At 42.1% G+C, this 19,058-nt stretch overlaps 1 protein-coding gene and 1 long non-coding RNA gene across 2 annotated transcripts in view; one reads left to right on the forward strand and one right to left on the reverse strand.

The window, feature by feature from the left end:
* The window catches only part of LOC123925135, a 24,400-nt gene continuing 5,342 nt past the window's right edge, over positions 1 to 19,058 (forward strand). Inside the window, exons 1-3 of the long non-coding RNA XR_006814919.1 lie at positions 1 to 420; positions 13,405 to 14,897; positions 17,060 to 17,284. This is a non-coding gene — a long non-coding RNA (uncharacterized LOC123925135). The remainder of the gene's footprint in view (positions 421 to 13,404; positions 14,898 to 17,059; positions 17,285 to 19,058) is intronic.
* POGLUT2 (protein O-glucosyltransferase 2) overlaps positions 17,620 to 19,058 on the reverse strand; it is a 13,069-nt gene continuing 11,630 nt past the window's right edge. Inside the window, exon 10 of the mRNA XM_045978297.1 lies at positions 17,620 to 17,854. Coding sequence (XP_045834253.1) covers positions 17,837 to 17,854 — 18 coding nt within the window. The 3' untranslated portion in view covers positions 17,620 to 17,836. The remainder of the gene's footprint in view (positions 17,855 to 19,058) is intronic.

The raw sequence follows: 19,058 nt of genomic DNA on the forward strand, positions 1-19,058 counted from the left end.
TAGCCGGGTGGCAGCGGAGGCAACTCCGTTCGCTGCCCCACCTCCGGCTCACTCAAGCTGGACCCTTCCCCATCCCAGAAGCTTCGTTCCAGCAGTTGCGCAGGTCCATTAATGTGAGGTCATCTCGGATTATTCTTTTATTCACACTCTGTCAATCCTACTGCTTGCAAATATAACAACATCCAGCCGCCTCTCCTGCTTCTACCAGACTGGTTGGAGAGCCCCCATTCAACGGGGCCTGAAGTGTTGAAATAAGTCTCCAAATGCTCTCTTGTTCCCGCCTTTGCCTCCACTGTTGGCTACTTGATCAGCACAGCAACCAGCTGGACCTGGCTGAACTGTAAACGCCTCCTGTCGAAGCCTTCCCGAGGCTCCCCACCTCTCCTAACCAAAGCCAACGCCCTTACAAGGACCACCAAGGTTTTATACTGTTTATTCTTTTGTTTTTGTTTCAAGTTTTTTTTTAAATATTTTATTTATTTATTTGACAGAGAGAGCTCACAAGTAGGTACAGAGGTAGGCAGAGAGAGAGCGGGAGGGGGAAGCAGGCTCCCTGCTGAGCAGAGAGCCCGATGTGGGGCTTAGATCCCAGGACCCTGAGATCATGACCTGAGCCGAAGGCAGAGGCTTAAACCACTGAGCCACCCAGGCGCCTTGTTTCAAGTTTTTATTTACATTCCAGTAATACTAGTTTCAGGAGTAGAATTAAGTAATTCGACACTTGCGCACAAAGACCAGTGATCATCTCAAGTGCCGTCCGGAATGCCCAGGACTCATTGAACCGCCCACCTCCCCCGCAGCAATCCTCAGCAATCTAGTTAAGGATCTGCTTTATTATTTGTTTTTATTATTTGCCTCCCTTTTTTTCTGTCCCTACGTTTGTCTGTTTTGTTTCTTAAATTCCACATATGATTTCACTCATGTCTCTGACGGGCTTATTTCCCTTAGCGTAATACACTCTAGCTCCATCCATGCCTCTGCAATTGATAAGAGTTTATTCCTTTGTATGGCTAAGGAATAGTCCATTATATATATACACCACATCTTCTTTTCTTTTACGATTTTATTTATAAGACAGAGATTTATATTTATATAGATTTTTATTTATAAGACAGAGATCACAAGTAGGCAGAGAGGTAGGTAGAGAGGAAGAAGAAGGCTCCGTGCTTCTTCCTTCTGTAGGGCTCAACCCCAGGACTCTGGGATCATGACCCGAGCCAAAGGCAGAGGCTTTAATCCACTGAGCCACCCAGGCGCCCCAATACACCACATCTTCTTTATCCATTCATCAGTTGATGGGCATTTAGGATCTTTCTATAATCTGGCTATTGTTGCTAATGCTGCTATAAACATTGGGGTGCATGTATCCCTTCGAATCAGTATTTTTGTATCCTTTGGGTGAATACCTAGTAGTGCAATTGCTGGATTAGGGTAGTGCTATTTGAACTTTTTGAAGAAGTTCCAGGCATTGGCTGCACCAGTCTTCATTCCCACCAATACTGTAAGAAGGTTCCCCTTTCCCTGCGTCCTCCCAGGGAACATCTCTTGTTTCCTGAGTTGTTAATTTTAGCCATTCTGACAGGTATGAGGTGAATCTCACTTTAGTTTTGTATTTCCCTGATGAATGATGATGGTGAGCATCTCTTTAATGTGTTTGTTAGCCATCTGGATGCCTTCTTTGGAAAAATGTCTATTCCTGTCTCTAACCATTTCTTGGCTGTATTGTTTGTTTTTGGGGGGTGTTGACTTTATTAAGTTATTTATAGATTTTGGATATTAACCCTTTATCAGATATGTCATTTGCAAATATCTTCTCCCATCTTAAAGGTTACCTTTTAATTTTGTTAATTGTTTCCTTCACTGTGCAGAAGAGTTATCTTGATGAAGTCCCAGTAGTTCATTTTTCCTTTTGTTTCCCTTGCTTCCAAAGACCTAATAAGAAACTGCTATAGCCGATGTCAAAGAGGTTGCTGTCTGTGTTCTCCTCTAGAATTGCGATGGTTTCCATCTCACATTTAGGTCGTTCATCCATTTTGAATTTATTTTTGTGTGTCTTGTAAGAAAATGGTCCAGTTTCCTTCTGAATGTTGCTGTCTTCTTTCCCCAACACCATTTGTTGAAGGGACTGTCCTTTTTTCCTTTGGATATTCTTTCTTGCTTTGTCAAAGATTAGTTGACCATATAGTTATGGGTCCATTTCTGGGTTTTCTGTTCCTGTTCCATTGATCTATCTTTCTGTTTTTGTGCCAGTACAATACTGTCTTGGTCGCTACAGCTTTGTGATATGCCTAGAAGTTCAGGGATTGCAATGACCTCAGCTTTGCTTTTCTTTTTCAGGATTGCTTTGGCTATTTGGGGTCTTCGGTGGTTCCATTAAAATTTTAGGATTCTACTTCTGTGAAAAATGCTGGTGGTGTTTTGATAGGCATCACATTAAATGTGAAGATTGCTTTGAGTAGTATAGACATTTTAATAATATTTGTTCTTCTAATCCATGAGCATGGACTGTCTTTTCCTTTCTATATGTCAACTTTAATTTCTTTCATAAGCATTCTATAGTTTTGAGAGTACAGATCTTTTAGCTCTTTGGTTAGGTTTATTCCTAGGTATCTTATGCATTTTGGTGCAGTTATAAATGGGATTGGATTTCTCTTTCTGCCATTTCATTATTGGTGTGTAGAAATGCAACAGATTTTTGTATGTTGATTTTATATCCTGCAACTTTACTGAATTTGTATATCGGTTCTAGCAATTTTTTTGATGGAGCCTTTCAGGTTATCCACATAGCGTATCCTGTCATCTGCAAATAGTGACAATTTACTTCTTCCTTGTTGATTTAGATGCCTTTTATTTCTTTCTGTTGTCTGACTGCTGAGGCTGAGTTCTAGTACTGTGTTAAATAACGGTGGTGAGATGGACATCTCTGTCTTGTTCCTGACTCTGGAGGAAAAGTTCTCAGCTTTTCCCCATTTAGGATGATGTTAGCTGTGGGTCTTTCATATATGACCTTTATGATGTTGAGTTATGTTCCCCTTTATCCCTACTTTGTTGAGGGTTTTTGCCAAGAATGGATCTGTACTTTGTCCAAATGTTTTTTTTTTCTACATCTATTGAGATCATATGGTTCATATCCTTTCTTTTATTAATGTGGTATATAAGTTGATAGATTTACAAATATTGAGCCACCTTGGAGCCCAGAAATAAGTCTCACTTGACTGTGGTGAATAATTCTTTTAATGTACTATTAGATTCAATTTGCTAGTATTTTGCTGAGAATTTTTGCATCCATGTTCATCAGGGATATTGACCTATAATTCTCTTTTTTTAGTGGAGTCTGTCTGGTTTTGGAATCAAGGTGATGCTGGCCTCATAGAATGGGTTTGGAATTTTTCCTTTCACTTGTATTTTTTGGAATAATTTGAGAAGAAGAGGCATTAACTCTTCTTTAAATATTTGGTAGAATTCCTCTGAGAAGCCATCTGCCCTGGATTTTTATTTGGGTGATTTTTTTTATTACTGATTCTATTACTTTGCTGGTTATCAGTTATCAGTCTGTTCAAGTTTTCTATTTCTTCCTGTTTCAATTTTGGTAGTTTATATGTTTCTAGGAATTTATCCATTTCTTCCAGATTGCCCAATTTGTTGGCATATAATTTTTCATAGTATTCTCTTTTAATTGTTTGTCTTTATGTGGTGTTGGTTGTTGGATCTCTCCTTTTTCATTCATTATTTTATTCTTTTAGTCCTTTCTCTTTCCTTTTTGATAAAGCTGGCTAGTTTTATTAATTCTTTCAAAGAACCAGCTTCTGGTTATTTTCATCTGTTCTGGGTTTGTTATTTCTATATCATTTCTTTCTGCTCTAATATTTATTATTTGCCTTCTTCTGCTGGCTTTAGGCTTTATTTATTGTTCTTTTTCTAGCTCCTTTAGGTGTAAGGTTAGGTTGCATATTTGATATTTTTCATGCTTCTTGAGGTAGACCTGTTTTGCTATATAATTCCCTCTTATTATTGCTTTTGCCACATTCCAAAGGTTTTGGACCACTGTGTTTTCATTTTCGTTTTAATCCATGTATTTTTTTTTTTATTTCTTCTTTAACTTCCTGGTTGATCCATTTATTCTTTACTAGGATGTTCTTTAACCTCCGTGTATTTGTGGTCTTTCCAATTTTTTTTCTTGTGGTTGACTTCAAGTTTCATAGCACTGTAGTCGGAAATTACGCATGGTATGATCTCAATCTTTTTGTACTTGTTGAGGCCTGATTTGTTACCTAGAACGTAGTCTGTTCTAGAGAATATCCCATGTACACTTGAAAAGAATGTGTATTCTGCTGCTTTAGGATGAAATGTTCTGAATTTATCTGATAAGTCCATCTGGTCCAGTGCGTCATTCCGAGCCATTGTTTCCTTGTTGATTTTCTGCTTAGATGATCTATCCATTGATGTAAGTGGGGTATTAAAGTATCCTACTATTATATTAAATCAATGAGTTCCTTCATGTTTATTATTGTTTTATATATTTGGGTGCTCCTAACTTGGGGGCATAAATATTTACAATTGTTAGATCTTCTTGTTGGATAGACCCTTTTATTATAATAATAGTACTCTTCTTCATCTCTTATTACAGTTTTTGGTTTAAAATCTAATTTGTCTGGGGGCGCCTGCATGGTTCAATTGGTTAAGCATCTGCCTTCTGCTCAGGTCATGATCCTGGGGTCCTGGGATTGAACCCTACATCAAGGTCCTTGCTCAGCAGGGAACCTGCTTTTCCCTCTGCTTTCCTCTCCCTCCCCCTCTGCTCTCTCTCTCTGTCAAATAAATAAATAAATTTTTTTAAAAAGTAAAATAAATAAAAATCTAGTTTGTTTGGTATAAAGTATTGCTACTCCAGATTTCTTTTGATATCCGTTTGCATGAAAGATGGTTCTCCGTCCTCTCACTTTCAATCTGCAGGCGCCTTTAGGTCTAAAATGAGTCTCTAGTAGGCAGTGTTTAGATGGGGTCTTCTTTTTTTAATCCATTCTGATGCCCTATGTCAAAATTTTAATTGGGCATTTTAGTTCATTTACATTTAGGGTCATTATGGATGGATAGGAATTTTGTGCCATTTTATTGTTTTATTGTTTCTGGAGATTTTCTGTTTCTTTCTAGTCTTTGTCACTTTGGTTCTTTCTTTCCCGCTCAATATTTTCCTTTAATATTTCTTGCAGGGCTGGTTTAGTGGTCATGAACTCCTTTAGTTTTGTTTGTCTGGGAAACTTTCTCTCTCTCCTTCTGTTCTGATTGCTAACCTTGCTAGTCAAGAGTATTCTTGGCTGTATATTTTTCCTGTTCAGCATGTTGAATATATCATACCTTTGGCTTCTTGCCTGTCAAGTTTCTGTGGAAAGATCCGCTGCTAACCTTATTTGTCCTCCCTTGTAAGTTAGGGACTTCTTTTGTCTTGGTTCTTTTAGGAGTTTTTCTTTATGGTTTGTAAATTTGACTGTGCTATGTCTTGGTGTGGGCCAGCTTTTGTTGATTTTGAAGGGAGTTCTCTGTGCCTCCTGGATTTAGATGTCTGTTTCCTTATAGTTTTCAGCTATAATTTCCTCAAGTAAACCTTCTGCCCCTTTTTCCGGGACTTCTATGATACAAATGTCACTATGCTTTAAGAAGTCACCGAGTTCCCTAAGTCTACACTTGAGAATATTTTTCTTTCCCTCTTCTTTTCGGCTTCATTATTTTCCAGAATTTTATCTTCTTTTTAAAAATATATATTTGTTTATTTGACAGAGAGAGATACAGCCAGAGCGAGCACACAAACAGGGGGAGTGGGAGACGGAAAAGCAGGCTTCCTGCTGAGCAGGGAGCCTGATGCGGGGCTCCATCCCAGGATCCCGGGATCATGACCTGAGTCGAAGGCAGACGTGTAATGACTGAGCCATCCAGGCGCCCCAGAATTCTATCTTCTCTATCACTTATTCGTTCCTCTACTTCTTCCATCCTTGTGGTTATTACATTCAGTGGCTTTCAAATCTTGATTATTTCAGTTTTCATTTTGGCGTGATGAGTTTTTAGGCCCTTTTCTCTGCACTAAGGGACTCCCAGTATTTTCTCTGTTTTTCTCAAGCACAGACAGTATCCTTATGATCGTTGCTTTAACTTCTGGATCAGGCATATCGCTTTTATCTGTTTCAATTGGATCCCTTCCTGTAACCTTTTCTTTTTCTTTCCTTTGGGATGAATTCCTCCATCTTGGCATTTTTGTCTAGGTCTCTGTCTTCTTCTGTGTGTTAGGAAAGCCTGTTACGTTTCCTGCTACTGAGAGTAATGACTTCATAAAGAAGACGTCGTATACTCTCCAGGGCCCGGTGCTTTAGGAAGTGTCTCTGGGGTGTGCTGTATGCAGGCTGCTGCTGTGTTTTGGCTGCTATTTGCCTCTGGTCAGTCTTTGGCAGAGTCTGTCCTTGCCTGCAGTGGGGAGTGTTAGGACCTTGGCCAGACTGTGACAGGTTTTAACTAGGTGTGCCCTGGTCTGTTTGTGGGAAGAGACCTGATGCTATTTCTACTGGAGCTGAAGCTTTGCAGAACTCTCTGGTCAGTAGACCCGGTGCATGGTGGTGGTGGTGGGGCGGGGGGGTGGGGGGGTTGTGCTGGTTTTCTGGGAGAGGGGCCCGCTACACTAGTTCTCAGGCAGAGTTGCCTGAGAAAAGCAGCATCTGCAGAATGCGGCAGGTGGGACTTGTGTAAGCAGATTGGGCCGCCAGAGTTGGCACTATGCTGCTCTCTGAAGTTAGTTTACGCTGGGGGCAGGGGAGAGAAATGGCACCGGCCCTCTTCCTCGTCCCCAGAGAGGGGAGTTCGTACTTACCAGTGTCCGAGAAGCCCTCCCAGAAGAGTGAACAATCCCCCTTCGTGTGACCCAGGTGTTCCTCAAAAACCTGCCTTCGCCCTGGCTGTGTCCAGGCCATCTGCCCGCCCGGCAGGGCAGTGCACCTGTTTTCCATCCCTGGCAGGCTGGCTGAGTTTTACAACTCCAGACTTTAGGAACCAGTGCAGCGCAGATCCACACAGACTCTCTGGGGGGCCGTTCTTCCAACTGGGCCAGTACCAGTTTGTCTCGGAAGGGCAGTTGCACCAAAGCACAAGGATGTGGATTCTGGAGTAAAGTGCAGGAAAGAGCCGGTGTCTGGGTTAGCAGCTATCAGCAGGTGTCTCTGTGCATTTGCTGAGGGGCGGGGGTGGGTAATGGCACCTTCCAGCTCTTTTGTCTGAGATGCAATGGCACCTGTTCCAAATGCACTCCAAGGAGGGGAACCCATCTCTCCCAGTGCATCCCAGGGGACCCTAAGATTGCTCCAGTCTGCTCCCAGGCTACCTGCCCTCCTTCTCCACAGCAGCACAGCAGCCCCCTCAGGGCTCCAGACCAGCCATGCCACAGACCTCTAAAACTCCAGTTTTTGAGCTCTGCTGGTTATAAAAACTCACAAAACTCAATCCCTCTCATTTTCCCAGGCAGTGGCTTTGGAGAAGTGTTTTCCTTATGCAGTTCCCTGTTCTCTCTCTCTCTCACCTTTCTCCGTGACAGGGCTCCCTCCCCTCTGCAGCACCTGTGATCTGTTTCTCCCCCAAATCATGGCTCTGAACCTCCATCATTTCCATAATGTGGCCTCTTCTCTCTCTCTAGTTTGCAGTTTGCCCTGTCAGTCCTCAGATCGATTTCTCGGGTATTCCGAATGATTTCATATTCATCTAGCTGGGCTCCAGGGAAGAGGCAAGCCTGAGGTCCTCCCACTGCTCAGCCGTCTTAGCTCCATGGTCTTAAATTGTCAAACAACAAAAACTCAACTGACTAATTTAACAGATTGAAAGGAAGAAAACATTCTCTATCTTTCAGGTAGACTAAGAATTACATTTACATGAGACAGATTAACAGGAGAAAAAAAAAAACAAACCAGCAAAGTTTTATTACATGTGCACAGAGGCCCGCTTATGAAATTGAGATCTAAAGAAATGATCAAGACAGGTAATTTTTTTTTTAAAGATTTTATTTATTTATTTGACAGAGAGAGATCACAAGTAGGCAGAGAGGCGGGCAGAGAGAGAGGAGGAAGCAGGCACCCCGCCGAGCAGAGAGCCCGATGCGGGGCTCGATTCCAGGACCCTGAGATCATGACCTGAGCCCAAGGCAGCAGCTTAATCCACTGAGTCACCCAGGCGCCCCGAAACAGGTACTTTTTATACTTTTTAGGCAGAGACAATAAATCTGTGAAGAGTTGACGGAACAAAGAAAACTCCGGGGGCTTCAATCTGTAAGGAATTCTAAACAGAATTTGGGTTGTGGAAGCAAATTAGTAAAAAGTAACAAAAATTGTTTATACAGCTTTTTCAGCTCTAAATTCTCCATCTCTGGTGATAAGGATAACTCTTTACCTACTAGTACAGAGAGAGTACCTTTTGCAGGGCAGATTCATTTCGTGCTTTCAGGGGGACAAAAGAGGGTCGGAGTGTCCTTGCATGGGCTGTCACATAAATAACTTTTATTTAAAATAATCAATATCCAAAGTGGCACATTTTAAGGCAGCCTGCCCTTGACCCCTACAAGATCAAATTGGCTTTACTGAATGATTCATGAATTGGGCAGCATCTAGCAAATAAAAGGGAGCTCCATCAAGCTGTGGAAGAAGAAAGGTTTTCTAAAGGCAGGGGGAGGGGTGTTGGGGGAAAGGAAATCATTAGCAAGTAATGCATTATCTTGCGCAGGGTCCTCCTCGAAGGGGAACGGAAGGGGGCTATCCGTAAATGTCCTAGTGCTTGCTGTACTGCTAACCGGGAAATTCCGTGTTGACTGGTTAAAGGTTACATTGGCGGTGGGAGTGCGGATAGAAACTGCAGTTAAGTTAGTATTAAGTTGGGGCGCCTGGGTGACTCAGTGGGTTAAAGCTTCTGCCTTTGGCTCAGGTCATGATCTCAGGGTCCTGGGATGGAGCCCCGCATCGGGTTCTCTACTCAGCGGGGAGTCTGCTTCCTCTCTCTCTCTCTGCCTACTTGTGATCTCTGTCAAATAAATAAAATCTTAAAAAATAAAAAAAGTTAGTATAAGTCTTGGTATCCTGATGTGGGGTCTTACTATAAGTGACTCCTTTTGGGGCCTGTGGTGTTCTTTTTAACAATATGATCAATCCAGTCACCTCTTACCTTTCTGTTTCCTGCTGGTCATCTTCCCTGGCTCCTTCAGCTCTGGGCACCCAGGCCTCTTTACAATCCTCAAACCCGAACCCACCAGACATGGTCCCAGAGCAGGAATTTTGCCCTGGCTCTTCCTCCTCTAGTGGCTAACCCTGCGTCTCCTTGGGGTCTCCACTTACGTGGCATTTTCTCAGTGTGGCCTTCCCTAATCCCATCCTTCTATCCTGGTCCCCTATTATATTGTAAATATATTGTGAATGTCCTTCTATCTCTTCCCATCCTTCTATCCTGCCCCTAATATACTGTGAAGGCGTCTGTCGCCTCACTGAACTGCAAACTGCACGAAGGCAGGGTGTTTTTGTCGTCGTTATTTTACCTTGAGTCTCCTGTGTGTAGGATCATGCCTGGCAATCAATATTTCTTGAATGAATAAAGCTACCCCAAGCCCAGTGCAGGTGGCAAGTGCCCTCTTTCCTGTCACTCATTTGTGCGTGTGTGTGTGCACATGTGTGTGGCTCTGTGTAGTTTCATCACAGGCTGTATTCCACTAACCAGCACTATGATCAAGATACAGGCTGATCCCTCACCACAAGTATTCCTCACGCTACTCTTTATAGCCGCATCCTCTCTCCATATCTTCCAAGATCTACTTTTTAAAAAAAAGTAAGACTATGGAAAGGTAGGTGAGGGGGAGGGGTGCAAGAGCCTCTGGCCCCCGGCATCCCAAACAGACCAGGTTCAGCCGCTCCCACTGACAAAATCCAAAGGTGGAGAGACAAATGTTGGGGACAGAAGAAGATTTATTTCAGTGAACCCAACAGCCAGAAGACAGAGCCTCTCAAAGACCATCTCCAAAGTGCCAAAAATACTTCCAGGTTTATATAAGGAAAATGTGGGGCAAAGGTTAGTGGGTACAGGCAGGTGGGCATTGAGGGTCAGGTTGGTCATGGTGGAGGAGTCAATCATAGGGCGTCCTGTTGGCTCAGGAAGGTTCTTATTGCCTGAGGGATAGTTTTGGTTCCCTTCAGAGAATGCTTATCCCCCAGGGTCTTTTCCCTAAGTTAAGAGAAAACTGGAAAGAAGAACTTAATTAGGTTTGCATTCCAAATGCCAGCAGGGAAAGTCCTCTTTCAGAAATAGCTCCTTGGGGCGCCTTGGTGGCTCAGTGAGTTAAGCCTCTGCTTTTGGCTCAGGTCATGATCTCAGGGTCCTGGGATTGAGTCCCACATCGGGCTCTCTACTCATCGAGAGTCTGCTTCCTCCTCTCTCTCTGTCTGCCTCTCTGCCTACTTATGATCTCTGTCTGTCAAATAAATAAAATCTTTAGGGGGGAAAAAAAAAGAAATAGCTCCTTGATGTATTGTGGTTTTCTATTTGTTTTTTGTTGTTGTTATTGGTGGTGGTGGTGGTGGTCTTTGTTTTTTGTGGGGTTTTTTTTTGTGTGTGTGATATCAATGGCAGGACTATTTTACTAGGAACACTTGATGGGTAGGGTAAATCTGGGCACATGCCAGACTTCCTTCTCTCTTCTCACACCATGAGGAGCATTACAACTGCAGGCATATCTTCCCATGATCCTTGAGGTATTGTTGAGTGAAAAAAAATTGCAGGAAAGTGAAAAGGTTGCAGAAAATGTCTTTTGGAGAGGAAAAAATTATATACATTTATATGAGCATATGAGGCTTTCAATTCAATTTCTCATACCCTAACTCAAATGTTCAGACTTAAGTCTGGTTCTTGAAACCAGACTTTGAAGGGTAACGACCCATGAGACTTGCCAAGGTTACCATCCATCAACAGGTCACACATTCCACACTCAACAATCAAAGTCACTCTCCCTGAATTCCTTAGTGGAATCTCAGCTTTCCTCATTTACGCTTAAACCAAAGATTGATAAGACAAGCAGAGATGTATTATGAATGCCGTCCTGTCAGCACCTACTTTTCTCTTATTTTTACAATGAGACACGGTGTTCAGAAGAGGAATTCCTGCGATGCTGTTGTGTCACTTGAGGTCCAGGGAACACACACAGGCCATCAGGGCCAGTATCATTGTGATAGATTGAAATGACAAACTTCTCAGGCTGAGGGGAGAAAAGACTCGTGCCATGAGAAGCACATGTTCTGGAAACGTCTAGAGTGTTTGGTAAAAACTCCTAAGGCTTTATTTATCAGACTCATAGTAGACTCTTAAAGTGAAGGAAATAATTCTTTAGCCAATTCAGCTGCTGAAGTTTATACTCCTAGCTTAATGTAGACAGCCTCTTAGCTGATTAAAAATATTATGTTTCATGTTTTGTCACTAATCTTTCTGAAATTGATCTTTGGATGTAGTGTGTGCTAGGGATCGAATTGCTTTTCTTCCATTTATGGGTACCTGTGATATGTGATTTAAAAGAAGAAATATATGTATTTGATCTTTATCCCCATTTCTGGCACTCCTAAAACCCTTGGAATTTTCTAAGAGAGTGATCAATGTGACTTTTGTAACGGCAATGAGGTGACTTTTGTAAAGTAGCTAGGGATGGGGGCTGGTTGCCAAGAGAACTAACCAGGTGATTAGTGGGTTGGAACTTTTAGATCCAACCCCCAATCTCCCTTGGAGGGAAGAGCGGTTTGAGATTGAGTCAATCACTACTAGCCAATGATCTGATCAATCATGTCTCTGTAATAAAACCTCCACAAAACCCCATAAGGATGGGGGTCAGAGAGTTTCCAGGCTGGTGAGCCAGAACCATGTGCTGCTGGGCCCAAGAACATAAGCTCCTTTGTTGGGGGATCTCAGCTTCTGTATGTCTTTATCTGACTGTTGATTCATTTCCTTTGGTATCTTCTGTAACAAACCAGTTACCTAGAGAGTGAACTGGTTTCCTGATTTCTGTGAACCATTGTAGCAAATTAATTGAAACCAAAGAAGGGGTCATGGTAATCTATGATTTATAGCTCATTGATCAGAAGCACAGGTAACAACCTGGACATGAGACTGCGGGGGAACGTGGAGGGCAGTCTTGTGGGATGGAGCTCTTACCCTGTGGAACCTGATGCCATTTCTAGGCAGACAGTGTCAGAATGGAGTTGGATTGTAGGACACCCAGCTGGTGTCTGAGACTTGCTTGATAGTGTGGGGAACCCTCCCCACGTTGGAATGTGGACCAGAATCGTGAAACCCAAGTGTCTCAGTTCCTTGTACTGCAGTGTACAACCTCTCTCCAGCTCCTGCAGTTTTGACTGTCGATGGAATTTCCAGGTACACATGGGTCTGCATCTGTTTATGCAGCACTATTCTGTTCCTGTTCTGTATTTTGTATCCCTGCATCGATATCACATAGTCTTAAATACTATAGCATTATAAAAACTCTAGCTGCATAGTGGGGAAAGTTCTTAACAATTCATCCTTCCTCAAGAGTGTTTAATTTTGGGGCACCTGAATGGCTCAGATGGTTGGGCATCTGTCTTCAGCTCAGGTCATGATCCCAGGGGTCTGGGACCCAGCCCCACATCGAGTTCCCTGCTCAGTGGGGTGCCTCCTTCTTCCTCTCCCTCTGCCATTCCCTCTGCTTGTGCTCTCTGACTTTCTCTATCTCTCTGTGAAGTAAATAAATCGTTTTTAAAAATCCTTTTTTTTTAAAAAAGAGTGCTTAATTTTTCCTATGCATCACAAGATTGTACATTTTTAAAGAAAAAGTTTGCAGAGTTCCACATAAAAAGGGTCAGGGCATTTCTTGGTTGGGGTTACATTGACTCTATATGCCATGTGGGGGAGAAATAACATCTTTTATATTGATTTTGCCAATCCATGAACATGTAATATTTTTTTAAAGATTTTATTTATTTATTTGACAGACAACGATCACAAGTGAGCAGAGAGGCAGGCAGAGAGAGAGAGAGAGAGAGAGGAGGAAGCAGGCTCCCCACTGAGCAGAGAGCCCGATGCAGGACTCGATCCCAGGACCCTAAGATCATGACCTGAGCCGAAGGCAGCGGCTTAACCCACTGAGCCACCCAGGCGCCCTTAAACATTTTTATTTCATTTTCTGTTATTAACTAGTATGTTGAAATGCAACTGAACTTTATATGTTGGTTTTGTATTTTGCAAATGCAGAATTCTTTTATTAATCCCAACAATTTATCTGTAGATTCACATGGCTTTTCTGCATACTACAGCTGGTTATCTGCTTTTAATGACAGCTGTATTTATAATTTTTTCAATCCTACTTTCTGCTTTTTTCTCTAGATTCACTGTGCTAGCTCAGACCTCTAACAATATGTTGAACAGTTGTGCATGATGGTGGGAATCCTCACTAAAAACAAAAGGAATGTTTTTAGAAGATGTAGTGGGTAAAATATTGGCCTGCAAAATATATGTCCAAGTCCTAACATGCCTACCTGTGAAAGGTACTTACCTAGAAATAAAGTCTTTGCACATATACTTAAAGGTTTCAACATGAGGTCATCCTGGTTTTAGGGTGGGCCCTAAGTCTGATGACTTGTGTCTTTATAAGAGACAGAGAAGGAGAAGATACAGAAACACACAGAGGGGAAGGTCACTTTGAAGACCTATGCAGAGATTGAAGTGATGTGTCCACAAGCCAAGAAGCACCAAAAATTACTAAAAGCCACCAGAAGCCGGAAGAGAGCCATGAAGGGAGAAAGCTTCTGGAAGGAACCAACACTGCCAACCCCTTGATTTCAGACTTCCGGCCTTCAGAGCTCTGAGAGAATAAATTTCTGCTGTTTTAAGTCACCAGGTTTGTAATGATTTGCTAAGGCAGCCCTAGGAACCTTACACAGAAGATAGCATACGAAACCACTCAGTGACTTGGGGGGTAAGGAAGGATTTCTTAAACAAGTTACGAAAAGCACTAGCCATAAAAGAAAAGACTGATACATGCCTTCATGTTAAAATCATCATGTTTTGGGGCAGAAGGCATGGCAGGAGCTGGGCAGGCAGGCTTTGAGAAGGCTCTCTGTGCACTGGCCCTGCCGTCTGGATGCTGGAGAGGAAGGTCAGCTCTGCCCAGGGCTGGGGGGAGGATTGTTAGCCCAGCTGCTCCTGCAAAAGTGAAAACAAAGCCAAAAAAAAAAAAAAAAAAAAAAAAAAAAAAGGCAGGAAAGTATAAATCTTCAAACAAAAAAGTGCAAACCGAGGGGAAAAGAACAAAGGGAAACCAGGTTGAGGTGGCTAAACAAGAAGTAAAACTTGCAGAAACTTTTGAAACTGAAAAGAGGAGTGTCCAGCCTCTGATAAAAAAGGAGAGAAAGAAGCCAAGTCTGACTGACATCACATACCCTGTCAGTGGTCCCTGTCTCCCTTCTTGTTCAATCCAGAGGAATATTTTTATCAACTGTTTTGTAAATGCAAGTTTTTTAGTAGCTCTAGAAACAATTTTAAGAAGGGAGGAATCCCACCTCATCCCATTTTTAAAGTATAAATGTTTGTTTTTTTAAGAGGTGAAATTGTTTGCTACTTGTCTATTTTTTGCTACAACCAGAAAATAGTGTGGATAGTGAATGTGGGAGTCTTTGATTGTCGTGGGTGTCAGCTCAACATTCCATAGACGGGTAGTTTTTTATGTAATACAAAACATATTAAATGGGAATTGTCAGTCAGTCGTGCATTTAATATGTCTTGGACATTTTAAATGACCCTATTCCCCTGTTGTTTTTGGTAGGATTGTTTCCTAAAGAAAACCACTCCTGGATATTGGCTCTCCCTGTCAGAATTTTGTGAGTTCTGTAACATCTTGGTCTTGATCATCATTTTCATAGTAACTTTGTTAATGTGCTGTGCAGGATTGAAATCTGAGTATGACGTGTACTTGCCATTCAACTGTGAATTAATGGGACCTAACAGTGTAATAGCATACCAACATTTGAAGATACTGGTACTTGATATACTGTTAAGGAAAATTCACCTCCAAACTTTAAGCTGGAAAGTCACTGGAGTTAGTTTTAGAAAAGAATCACAACTACATGATTTTTTTTAGATTTTTGGTACATACGTTAAAAATTGTGTACAGCCTGGGACACCTGGTTAGCTTAGATGGTTGAGCATCTGCCTTTGGCTCGGGTCATGATCTCTAGATCCTGGGATCCTCGGTGGGGAGTCTGCTTCCCTCTCTCCCTCTGCCTCTCCCTCTGCTTGTGCTCGCTCTCGCAACGAATAAATAAAATCTTAAAAAAAAAAAGAATTGTGTAAAAATTGAAATGTCTGTAATGATCCTTAGAACAACCAATAAAAACTGAATCATGAAAGAAAATAATCAACATCTTTTGAACATTAAAAGACATTGCAGTAAGAATCTAAGACATGCCATAAAGTAGGAGGCACGGGGTGGGTTTAATCAGCAAAGTACTAGCTCTAAAATATGCTACTAATGGATCTACCAGGAAGTCAACGACTTAGTAGGAAAATGAACTCAGATAAGTAAGTAAACAAATAAAAATTGTATAGGAAATTCAGTACAAATTGTTTGCGATCATATGAAAAGATGGTCTGCCTCATTAGTAATTAGAGACATGAAAACTTGAACATAACGAGTTACCATTTATCCCAGATTAGCAAAAAATTTTAAAAATCTGATAATATCAAGTGTTGGCAAGGAAGTAAAGCAACTGAAGATCCCCAACTCTGCTGGAGAATGTAAATTGGGACAATCAAGTTGGAAAGTTGTTTGATATTATCAAGTAAAATTGCAGACGTATATACTCTATAACCCAGAATTTTATTCCTAAGCAGATTGAACCAGGAAACATGAATAGGAATGCTCATGGTAGCTTTCACTGGAATTGCCAAAAATGGGAACACACAAATGTCCCTGTACAATAGAATGGATAAAAGAGCGATCCTATTTACACAGTGAAATCATGTACATGTGTAAATGAGTGTACTGCCACTATATGCATCAACAGGCAAGTTACAACAAAAATACGTTCGGTATGATCACACTTACATCAATGTAAAAATATACAAGATTCAATTACATCGCTTAGGGAAATGTATGTAGGTGGTAGAATTGTAAATAAATGCAAAGAAAAGATGATCACAACCATCACAGTAGTGGTTACAGGGGAGCAGGTGAGGAGATAATAGGGTGAGAGACAGAGGTACTTCTAAGGAACCAACAGCATTCCATTTTTGAACCCGAGTGGTAATATCAAAGCAAAATCAGAGCTAGACAGTAAAGTAGTAAAAAAAAAAAAAAAAAAAAAAAAGCATGCATACATACATACATATGACTCAGGACTATTGCAATAGGGGGAAAAGAGATCTCAGAATAAAACCAGTTCAATTCCAAATACAGCATGGGCAAATGGGAATTTATAGCCAAGGAGCAGGGTGGAGGCCATTGGATAGAAAATTACTAAGGAGTCATCAGAGTTATAGAGGGATTCTGCCAAATCTGACCCAATAGGTTCTTGCTGAGAACACACCAGTGTGATCAGTCACTGGGGATGATGGAGGACCAGGAACCCAGTTAGATAACAAGAGTGATGGGATATGGAGGATGGGGATTCTTTCTAAACTGACTTAGCAGAGTGCTTGTCCAAACCAGATTTTACAAGGAAGTGCGGATGACCCTTGAAGGTTCAGGAGCTTGACTGGAGCTTGGTCAAGCAGAATCTCTGTCAGTAATTACATGGGTGTTTTCTAATTATTTTCAAGATGCAGATATGTTTTATATTCTTCTGTGTAAGGGTACATCCCACAATTTAAAAAATTTGCAATAGATTATTTAACCAGCAGATAGATGCAAGGGAAACTATTGGGTAAAGGAATCTCTAGGTCATTATATTATGGTTTCAGTCTTAGGTTTTCTAACTCCTTTTTCATTCTCTTAATCGCATTTCAAAGTGATTTTCAATATCCACCCATTTGATATTTCTAGTTGCAGGCACCCTAGTAGATTACATGGGAGATCATGATCTCTGTAGTCAAGTTGCTTCAAATCTGGTGATGACGACATCACTACCACACCATGGGGTAACAGCAGCGATACAAGTGTGCAGACGGGGAGATACGGAAGAGGGATTCCTGAGATGTGCTGTGGAGGGTATTCAAGCCAGAAGAGAGTCCTGGCATTCCAGAGCAAGAGGAAGCATAACCAAGTAAGGTAAGAAGCAAGACCCCAACAGAACGGTGCGGGGCTGGTGTTGCTGGACCTCAGGGTACATGTTAGCAGGTGGTGAGAAACTGGATTAGAGATGCAGGCAGAGGCCGGTTATGAAAGGTCTTGTAAGGTCTAGGAGTCAGAGTGATGTTTGGCCATGAGGCTGAATATCCAAAATCACAGTGGCAAAAAGACCGCAGTTCACTGCTGTGTCATATAGACCATGTGTGGGGGTAAGTGGTGGCTGTTGTGATGCTCCACGCCGAGGCCAGGGTCCAGGCCCCCCGTGTGCCCGCTCCATGGTCCAAACACAACCAATGATCAACACAACACAGGCCTTTAAAATAAAGTGGTTTTATTACAAAATTTTAAAACCGTGCTTTAAAGGATCGTCGTGGGAATACTGCATCATAAGAAGAAACATATGTTCATAATCCAGACAATCACACAGTGGATTTTATACTGTCCGTGGAATTCATATTTAAAAAACATTCTTCTTTTCAGTGAAGAAGAGTCTTCAGAGCACCATTATGTGAAGGGAAGGTATTTTGCATATCAGAGTTCATCTTTGGTCTGCAATCAAGAAGCAGCATACTTAGTGCCATCAAGAAGTCGTAGATGAGTTAAGAAAACTTACGTTAGTCTATTAATTATATTCCCCTAAAGATGGGAGGAGGAAAAAAGGCAAGTTGGTGCTAGAGGCTTGTGGTGCCTAGGACCGTGCTTGGACTCACCCCTGGGGAAAGTCACACTGTGGTTTATGGGACTACGGATGGACAACACGAATATCTAAGCGTCGGCATTCCCGTAAAGGGCCCGTGCTGTGAATTGTGTCAGTGAAGGGCTAGAGCAGACAAGGAGGAAGCTAACAGAGCCCTTCAGTGCACCAGTCAGGGGAAGATAGGATTCGGCACTCCTCAAAATTACTGAGACAAAGAGGAAAAGCAGAAGGAAAAAAAAAAAAGTGGGGGGGGGGGGGGACTGGAGAAGGGAACTGCCCAGTTTCATGTGGAGCCAACAAGTGTTATGATACCAAATCACAAATCTCATGAGGAGGTACATTTTAATTCTGGCAATTTTTTTTTAAAAGATTTTATTTATTTGAAAGACAAATTACAAGTAGGCGGAGAGGCAGGCAGAGAGAGAGAGGAGGAAGCAGGCTCCCTGCTGAGCAGAGAGCCCGATGCGGGGCTCGATCCCAGGACCCTGGGATCATGACCTGAGCCGAAGGCAGAGGCTTTAACCCACTGAGCCACCCAGGCGCCCCAATTCTGGCGATTTTTAAAAAAGATTTTTTTTTTAAAAGATTTTATTTATTTGACAGAGAGAGAGATCACAAGTAGGCAGAGAGGCAGGCAGAGAGAGGAGGAAGCAGGCTCCCTGCAGAGCAGAGAGCCCGACGTGGGGCTCGATCCCAGGACCCTGAGATCATGACCTGAGCCAAAGGCAGCGGCTTAATCCACTGAGCCACCTAGGCGCCCCTTAAAAAAGATTTTTAAGTTCTCTCTACACCCAATGTACTTAACTTAAGACCCGAGATCAAGAGTTGCATGCTTGAGGTGCCTGGGTGTCTCAGTGGGTTAAAGCCTCTGCCTTTCGCTTAGGTCATGATCCCAGGGTCCTGGGATCGAGCCCCGCATCGGGCTCTCTGCTTGGCTGGGAGCCTGCTTCCTCCTCTTTCTCTCTCTCTGCCTGCCTCTCTCCCTACTTGTGATCTCTATCTGTCAAATAAATAAATAAAATCTTTAAAAAAAAAAAAAAAAGAGTTGCATGCTTT

The sequence above is a fragment of the Meles meles genome, chromosome 14, assembly GCF_922984935.1.
Source record: "Meles meles chromosome 14, mMelMel3.1 paternal haplotype, whole genome shotgun sequence".
Lineage (NCBI taxonomy): Eukaryota > Metazoa > Chordata > Mammalia > Carnivora > Mustelidae > Meles > Meles meles.